Genomic DNA, 9,412 nt, shown 5'->3' on the forward strand with positions numbered 1-9,412 from the left:
TTGAAATGCGATTTCACGAGTGAATTTGGTCCTCTGTAGTCATGCAAGCATGCACCTCCTCACACATCTGAGAGAGAGGGAACAAGCGTGCGAAGAGGGCATTTCGGAGAAAAATTGCACGCTTCATATGCATTTAGATAGACATACTGAAATGTAACCTTTTGTATCTTCAATCCGGATCTTTCCAGCAAGGCTTATTAAATTATTCCTTAATTGGTCACGCGACAAAGGCAGCTGATGAAAAAGACAATTTCTTGCTTTTAATTGGCCATTTCACGTGCCGTTCGTGCTACACCTGTGCGTTTGTAATGAGACTGGGATATTAGCAGAGGGCCTGGCAGACCAGACAGTGATCAGATCGACTGTGAAGATGGGAATGAGCAATAGTACTCCAACGCATTATGAAACACAGACACAAGAGAATGAGAAGCACCAAACTCTGGCCTCTATCAAGGTTCATTTGGCTCATAAATGCTCTCAATTCAATCTCTTTCTTATCCTTTTAAGTAAAGCTGTGTATTTTTAACCCTGCTCTTTTAACCCTATTTCAGAGGTGCCACTAGTGGCGTTTTGCTTTAAAATAGCCCCCCATTGTCCCAAGCCGGGCTGAATAGCTGGCTTCATTGTGTGCCTATGGGAAGTAGAAACTGAACAGGCCATAAACGCAGTCCTATAGCGCAGAGAGGTCGTGCAAAGGTGAACCTTTACTCCTAATGGAGGCGGCAGCTTTAGCGGGCCCGTATGGCTCTCTGCTCCTTTTGATTGCCTTCTTAACCGTTAGCGCCAGGGCGTCCGCCTGGCTCACAGAACAGAGCATGACCATTCTTTCTCTTTTTCCTCGCACTCCTACTAGCCCCCTCTCCATCCCCCCGCCTGGTATTGTGTAGCACTTGTCCTTTGTTCCAGCATTCTGCGCATCTGGCCTTAGATATAGTGAGGAGTGAGAGAGGAAGCTTAGGATATCTTCAAAAAAAGAAAAAAAAGAACAGCCATTTCCACAATTCAAAAAAAGACGGGAGAGGGAGCGAGGGTGGAAAATCCTAACGGCAGAGGTCAGCAGATAGACAACAGTGGCCCCCCTTTGACCCCAGCCTGAGATGAAGGCAGTAAAAGGAATGCCTGGTCCGAGACTCCCCCTGCACTCCAGCCCACTGCTGGTGATAAAACTCCAGACATTCCCTCATTTGATGGTGCACTGCCATGTCAGTACATTCCTCCCTTGCGTATTTCTTTTCAAGCTTTAAGGTGATGTCGTAGAGGGATGTTGGTGATAACTATATGGGACAGTTTGTATTCTCTGATTGAACAGATTTAAAGCAACAAAGCTTGGGCACGGTTTGTAACTGCAAGTGAAGGCTAGAGCAATATGACAAAAAGTTATAAAATTGATAAAAATACATCCTACACCAATTAATATAGTTCATTAGTTTAACCTTTGGGTCGTTTACACTTGGAAAGCAATTCATCAACTGCATTAACACAGAACGTGTCGTTACAGATGTGCTTTTATCTGGATTTAGAGTCACATCTATATGCTTTACAATTAAGAGGCCGTAAGCTTTGCAGATGCCAACGTGAATATCTCTTTGTCTGTTAGTTCTGCTTTCCTCTTTATTTCTACTTCTGTCTCTTTTTCTCACTCTTTCCCTTCACCCCAAGGCTCTCCTCTATTGCTTTCTCGGCCTCAAAAGAGTAGTGGAGCTATTGTTTCCCTAAAAGTCTACTAATTCCCCCCTCAAAGGATGAAATGGAAGTGTCCAACTGTGGTAACAGCAGGAGGACATAAATCAAGTTGGAACCCCTGAGCTTGGTCTCCTGGAGGTGACCGGGGTCATAGGGTCATTGGAGGGGATTTAGGCATAACAAGGCCAGAGCAGTCCGATGTATGGTGTGCGGAGGTTGGGGGTCAGAAGCTACAGGGGCCAGATATGTTTTGTCGCAAGCATTATGCACAACATGCTAAAATGCGGTTAATTCAACAGATGAAGGTTCTTTTTGGAGACGAAAAGAAAATCATGGCTTCACCTCATGAACCCACAGTCGTATTATTCTCCCTCTGGGGAAACACAAGTAAAAAGAAAACATGGATTGCACTAGTGTTCTCTGACAATGCAACACTTTTCTGTTTGCAAACATTTCCCAAACAAATTAATTCCTGTGGTGCAGATCAACTGTGTTACATCTGGCATGAGGATTTTGAATGTTTCAACTGTTTAAAATATACAAAAACATGCATAGAAAGAGAAAACACACCAGTTTCTGGAAAGTGCATTTGTATGCTTGTGCTTAGTTGGCGATATATATTGAGCCAGCGCAAGTTTGTACAAGTCATAAGCTTTGTGAACATTTCTGTGTTATGGAACAACTTCTATCTGACACTCCCACTAGAGTACTACAGGATTAGAGAAAAAAATCCCTCAATAACCCCTCTGATTAGTTATCTGGGCTGGTCCGGGCAACAACAGGCTTGGACATGAAGGTGTTTACAGAAGAATAAAATCAATCCCACTTTTCCCTGTGTTCATAAATGTGACCATCTATTGCATTTCATCTCTTACAGGTTCATTAACGCAAGAAGGAGAATAGTGCAGCCGATGATCGACCAGTCCAACCGAGCAGGCAAGTCCCCCCCTAGTTTCTGTATTCAAGTCCCGCAGGCGAAAGCCCCCTGCAAGCCATGCACCCGGAGGCCCACCTGCCGGTAAATACTTGGCCAAGCCTGGATGTCAACAATAATTGACCACTAAAATCCATCCAATTAACCCAAAACACTAATAATGCTGACTCGGGTGCTATATAAGCCAATGATGGAGGGAAGCAAGCAAACACATACAACGGATTTAAGTGCTGAATCTGTAGCTACATCTTAAGATCTGACTGCTGCTTATCCAACTCATCTAAAACAACTGAAAAGTGTAAACCCATTTGGCTGAGCAAAAGTGTATTTTAATTTCTAGTGACCGTGTTTTGCCTCCCAGCTTCTTCTCAGTACTTAGTTAACAGTGGCCTGGGTGCATGGCTTGTTCTGGACTGCTGTAAAGTTTATTACCTGTAATAGGGTTCAGGGGGCAGGGTTGCATTAGGGTCTAAGTAAAGTTCAAAGGCATTCATTGGGGTTGAGCTGTTGTTTTCGACCAAATAACTGAACGCACAGACACTTTAAAAAACGGTGTAAACTCATGGTAAGTACAACTCAATTTGCTCACGTCGGAAAGTAATTATTGCTTTGGTTTTCTTTATCTTCCATTCTTTATGAGAGTTCCACCATTACAGAAATTAAATTTCAAGTTTTCTGAAAGCGTGTCATATATCTATAGTTTGTTCAGTACTTAATCTTTGCTGGGCATGTTCTGTCAAGTGTGTTATCTCTCACAAAACCGAAAAAACTGGGCAAAACCCATCAGTCTGTGCATGCGTTAACAGATGATGTTTCTCTTGTGACTGAAACTTAATTAAAAGCACTGATTGACCACTGTTCGTTTCCCCCACATTCCCTTACCGTTCCCTCCCGCAGTAAGTCAAGGAGCTCCCTACAACCCAGATGGTCAACCCATGGGAGGCTTTGTGATGGACGGCCAGCAGCACATGGGAATCAGACCACCTGGTAAGACCTTGGCGTGTCTTTTCCTCTGTCATTTCCCACCTTCCCACAAACCCCCCTCACTAGCTGCTCCTCACTTTTAGACACTCGTCTACCACAGGTGTAGTCAAATGCATGACATCCTCTTCGTTCACTTTTTAAAATCTTTTAGATCTTTTAATATCCCAGAATTTTTTGTCCTCCCTGTGTCTACGTCTTTTCCGCCCTGTGTAACTGGTCACTGTCGCTTACCGCTCATCCTCCTCCCACCTCACCAGTTAAGCCGCAGGATTTTTCCAAAGCCAGGCTTCTTTCCAACTCTTAGCCTCTGAATGCATTATTTACCTGTTTGTTTACTTGAATTGTCTCATTTATACCATATGGTTTTCCTCGCCTCTCTTTTAATAAACGGGTGATTGTGCTGTTGTTTCTTGACCTCCTGTCTCGTGGTCTATTTGTTTTCTCATCTTTCGGCATCTTCTTCTTCGATTTTTTTTCTCTCCTTCTAGGGCCTATGAGTGGGATGGGCATGAATATGGGCATGGAGGGACAATGGCACTACATGTAACCTACTAGTTAACCAATCGCAAAGCAATGGGGGAAGTAAGTACAAAAGTAGGGTCTTCCAAACATTCATGGTTTTTGACAATTCATTCGATTTTCTTTTGTGAAATGGGAGAGAAATGTATTTTCCTTCCAAACAACATGCTGCTTTTTCTTGCTCACCACTACTAATATTTCCTCTCGTGTAAATATCTTCTTTGTGGGTGGCAAGCTTTCTTTAGGAGTTTGTGTGCTTGTGCTGTTGTGATCTTCTTTCTCCTTTCCGACTTGTGAACTTGGCCACATGATTAAACAGTACATTGAGTCATATAGTGAGGGAAAATTGGTGTGGGCGAGAGAGAGAGGAGGGAGGAATAGTTCTATGGGGAGGGTGGGGGATTGCGATTGGGGTTTTGGTCGGAGAAGGGGAGGGGTGCGTTACCATAGCAACAGACTGATTGGCAAAATGTAAGCAGTCTGCAGCAGTGCAAGGAGAGAAAAGTGCATGTCCCCAAAGTGTCATAAATCTGTCTCCCCTCAGTTGATGCATGAGTTACATTTATACACCAACCTGCGAGGCGACATACAAAGAAGCGCTCTCTCACCCCGCAGCCAAACACACAGCCACACATTTGGAAATTATGTCAGTCTTGAATGGAATGTTTTAGGTGGAGCTGCTTCTATTGACCCTGACTTGGTCTCCTGTTTTCTTGTCTGTCTTTCCTAATAGGATTACTAATAGGAAAGGCAGGGGAGATGAAGGAGTGCAAAATGGAGGTGTGCACAGCAGGTTACACAGCTTAGTCCGGCCTAATTGACTATATCCAAATTAAATATGCCATCACAAGCGGCGTGACAAATGGATTTGACTTATTCCGTATACAAAAATAGAGATCATTAATGCAGCTGTGCGCCGAATGCCTCTGTTGTCAAAGACGCTCTCTTGACTTCACTGTATTTAACCGAGAGCGTTGAAACATCACGTCCCTACACATCGTCTTTGTGTGCATATCTAAGCGCTGAGTGTTTCCCAGTGTCCAAATGGCTGCTTACAGCAGCTGCCGTAGTTCCCAGAAGACGGGAGAGAAACCTGCTTTAAACAGCCTCAATTTACTTGTCGAATTCTGTAATTGGGCCGCGCATGGAATCTTAGATGAGAAAGGTTCAGGGGAAAACGAGAGTGAGCGAGAAGGGGAAATGAGGAGAGGAAAGCAGGCAGAGTGTGACAGAAATATGTCGCCATGGTGAAGAATGCCTGGTCTTTATGGCTTCATCGCAAAAAAATCCTAGCTTGTCTAATTTAAATATTGTTACTTTAGTTTCTAGGTCAATTAAATGTAAGTGATGTGTTTTATACTTCACGACCAATTAAATTAATAGGTTATTACAAAAAACGTTATCTTATTTGATTGAGAGAGCAAGGCTTCATTATATTTTATAAGCAATTTTCATTAGTTGAGGAATTTTCCTCAAGGCGAGATTAAGCAGTTATTTGCTGTGAAGTCCCAGGTCCTGAAATGAAGGTGTTCCAAGCACTCACACCGCAACATTACTTAAAACCAAAGCCAATTAAACCTACTTAGCAAAGCGTTATGCTTTCTGCCCATGACGATTATAGAGCTTATAGCTCTCAGAAACAATACACCTGTCAGCGTGGATAAAGCCTAGCTACTCAAGCAGAAGAGGGCGAGCCTTTGATAAACGAGGCAAGAACTGTTTATGGCCAGTTTCCCCGTATCGTTCTTTGTGTTTCTTCAACAAAATTAGCCAAGGGTGGCCAATTTTTTTTCAGTTTAATTTCAAGACAATAGCGAATGCAGAAAGCATTAATTATGGGCATATGGACAAAAATGTGACCCTCCCCAGCCATACTTGAACGCCGCTGGTATGCTTTGGTGAGCTGGAAGCCCTGCTGGAGACTCCTTTGTCTGAATTTTCATTCCTCCCAACCATTAAGCAGAAGTTTGTTAACCTTTTGCAGGGTCAAGGTACCCATTTTTCTACACTGAACTTTTTCTTTTAAGGGGGAAAAGGGTCTTCAGGGATTTGGCTCCCGTATTGTGTGTCTCAAACATCCCCTGTTGATTCGGTCCCATTGCACCTCTGAAAATAGACAGGCAAGGAACTCAATGTATTGATTTGACTTATTAAGTGAAAAAACGCATTTGCAACGTGTGCCCTTTTTGCAGTGGAACATTGCTTTTCTGATAGACTGGATGTTTTCCTCCCCGTCATATTCACCAAACGACATGTTCACGGATTGAAATCAAATACAGCTGATGACCTCTCAAAGCTCAGGTCAGGCCTTCAGCAAGGAATAATTGCAGAGGCATACAGATTACGGCTTCATATGCTAGTGCAAAGCACCGACCACTCTATATGCCATTTAAAAGCTGCAACCTAAAGACCCATAACCAGAGGAATCACAAAAGGTCTTTTTTTAAACTAGACGTTGATTTGTTGCTTTGTATTGCTGCTGTCACAGGGTTAGTGGCCTTTCTGCTTTTGGCGCGTGCACGCACCCAGGTGAGGCCTCTCATGTGACGGCCTTTGTAAATTTTCACCTTTCGTCTTTAATTTGAGCACAATGGCAGCGTTTCTCAGAGGGACTCTCAGAGCGAGCCACAGACCTTTGCTCATTGTGTTTAAAGTGAGATAAGTGAGGGGAGAACATTGAATAAAGGCATGGCTTATTTTACCTCATTTGTCATTGTTGTGGTCTCCTCTGGCAAAAGACTTGGCTCGTGCCAGGGATGCATACCAGTTAATTTCTACCTACGTGTCATTTAGTGCTGGATGTTATATTGGTATTACTTTGATGTAGGAAAATTGAAAGTGTGCATTTTTTCATGCTAAACCAAAAAGTTTTAACACAATTTAAAAATTGGTAGTTACAACATGTTATCCGTGAACAATCAATTTTTTTTTTAAATTTTGCTTTGTGAATTTCACTAATGTCACTTTTATCACTACAGTTCAGAACAGATATGCTAAAAACACCTGTCTTAATCCTAATACTTGCAAGTCGCAACACAAGCAGGGACAACACAAGTTTAAAGACATGCACTTTAGAAAAATTATTGGCCATGTAAAAAGTACATAAAATAGTGATAGCTACAGTCACAGAGAAATAATTGTGACTATAACATGAATATTCAAAATATCATTGAGGCCTAATATAGCTTTCTGGATTGACCTTAGTGAAGGGCAGCCGTCCGGTTGACTGGGTTAGTAAAGCTATGGCTGATTCTAGGCCTGATGGATACAGCACTAAGTACAGATCCCTGGTGCATGCAATAGCAAAGTACCAGTGAGTTAGTCCCTCGAGAGGCACCCTCTCCCACTACATGTATTCCTCATCTACTCTCTTCCCATTCATTACAAAGGACAGACCTTTCTCAAAAGCTTCTCTTACAACCACATGACTCAGTCACCCTTTCTGGTGCTTTAATTTCAGAATCAGATTTCCTTGGGACTTGAAAACCTCTATAAACACAGGATCATATTAATAGTGTAATGTTTGACTATTCCAAATCCAGCTTCAATAATCAAACTCTCGTTCTTTCCTCCCTAGGACTGCAAGGCATGCCAGGGGATTACCTGTCACACGGTGGCCCGGTGGGTATGGCTATGGGGCAACCAGGCTACAGCGCCTCTCAGATGCCCCACCACCCTGCTCAATTGCGGCATGGCCCTCCCATGCGTTCCTACATCCCTGGACACCACCACCACCCGGCAATGTTGATGCACAGAGGACCGCCTCACCCTGCCATGCCCATGTCAGCCTCTAGCCCCCCTATGTTCAATCCAGGAGACCCTACAATGGGAGGACAATTCATGGACATCCATGCCCAGTAACTCACTAAAACGGATTCTTTAAATGATTGTGATGGATAGAAGAGAAGCTGCGATTGGTTTTCCTGGTGCTTGCGTAGCACCCATTACAAACTGACTTGTTACAGAGACTGAGGAGCTTGAATCTTGGCTATAGACTCGGACCAAGAAAGAAGCCGATTTCTGAATACTATGGGACACTTTGAAAGGATGTGCCCTTTGCTTAGAAACAAAACGTGAGAGAAAGATTGAATTTATTACTATATCAGCCTCTAGAGGGAAGGGATATGGACATACTGTATACTGTTGTAAAATTGTGACGCATTGGACTTTCATAAGAACTGGGAAAAAAGTATTGTAAATGCTATCGTATTGTTCTGCATATTATGTTGTTTCTAATAGATTTTTTAAAAAAGGATGTGAACTTTTTCTTTCCACACTATGTGTGTGCCATCTCCATAGACTTTTGGCCTCCTCCATAAATCACATTGCGTTTAAACCCGAAAAAAATATATGTGAATAAATCAATAAGTCATTGAATACACGTTTTGCCAGGCCATTCTTTGTGTCCTGTGGGAGCGCGGATTTCCTGTGAGCCATCAGGGCCTTAGGAAGACAAAGGGTGATATCCACCTGTCTGAGTCACATCCCCCGTCTTTCAAGAGGTCTCCGTTTTGCATTCCTTATGGAACCACCCCCTGCTTAAAACATCAACATCGGAACCAATGAAAACTGTTTTCATTTACCATTACTGGATGAGAGAAGTTGAATGTAAAAATCAAGCATGTGTGCGCGAGTGATTGTGTGTGTGTGTGTGTGTGTGTGTGCGCGTGTGCGTGTGCGTGTAAGGTCAGCCCATCAAACTTTCAGAGTTCAAGTTATAAATGGGATGTCGGGATTCATGAACATATGCTTTGCTTAAGCAAAAATTTTTTTTGGGATATTGGTTTAACATGTTGCTATCACTTGTTTGGATTTTGAAGAGTTTATGTATACATTGTAAATGAATAAATTTTGTGTAAAAAGAGGGGAAATGGAGCTACAGTATATTTTATATATTTGTGCATTCTATGCATGGTTTGATATCTGCTCAATGTAACCTACATAATAATGACTAGACATGATGCTCTGTAGATGTATTAAATTTGGGGAATTGCATTAAGCTTACGTACCAAATAAGAGTGTCATAATAAAAATAATAATAAAAGTATATGATAGTTTACAACCAACCCCCCCCCCCCCTTTCCCACAATTAGGACAGAAAATCTAAGAGTGCAGACTGTGTCTGAGTCTACTTGTACGACTATGGAATTTACGAGCACTTAGATAGGATATAAAGATTAGTGTTATTTTGGATTTGCAGTTTTTGCAACATTACAGTGACCATTTTACAGTTTTATTAAATAGTACAAAGTTATATAAATGAAGAACAAGACTTTAACAGGATTATTTTAT

The 9,412-nt window shown here is 42.3% G+C and overlaps 1 protein-coding gene across 2 annotated transcripts in view; it reads left to right on the top strand.

Annotated features, from left to right (window-relative positions):
* Positions 1–9,184, top strand: part of meis1b (Meis homeobox 1 b) — a 57,427-nt gene extending 48,243 nt beyond the window's left edge. The window contains exons 10-13 of one of the 2 annotated variants that reach the window (XM_079473556.1): positions 2,561–2,619; positions 3,515–3,604; positions 4,090–4,183; positions 7,698–9,178. In XM_079473556.1, the coding sequence (XP_079329682.1) occupies positions 2,561–2,619; positions 3,515–3,604; positions 4,090–4,148 (208 nt within the window). In that variant the 3' untranslated portion in view covers positions 4,149–4,183; positions 7,698–9,178. Of the gene's footprint in view, positions 1–2,560; positions 2,620–3,514; positions 3,605–4,089; positions 4,184–7,697 lie in introns of both variants that reach the window. The other variant, XM_079473555.1, reaches the window with a different exon arrangement.
* The last annotated feature ends 228 nt before the right edge of the window (positions 9,185–9,412 follow it).

The sequence above is a fragment of the Barbatula barbatula genome, assembly GCF_947034865.1.
Source record: "Barbatula barbatula genome assembly, chromosome: 14".
Classification (NCBI taxonomy): Eukaryota; Metazoa; Chordata; class Actinopteri; order Cypriniformes; family Nemacheilidae; genus Barbatula; species Barbatula barbatula.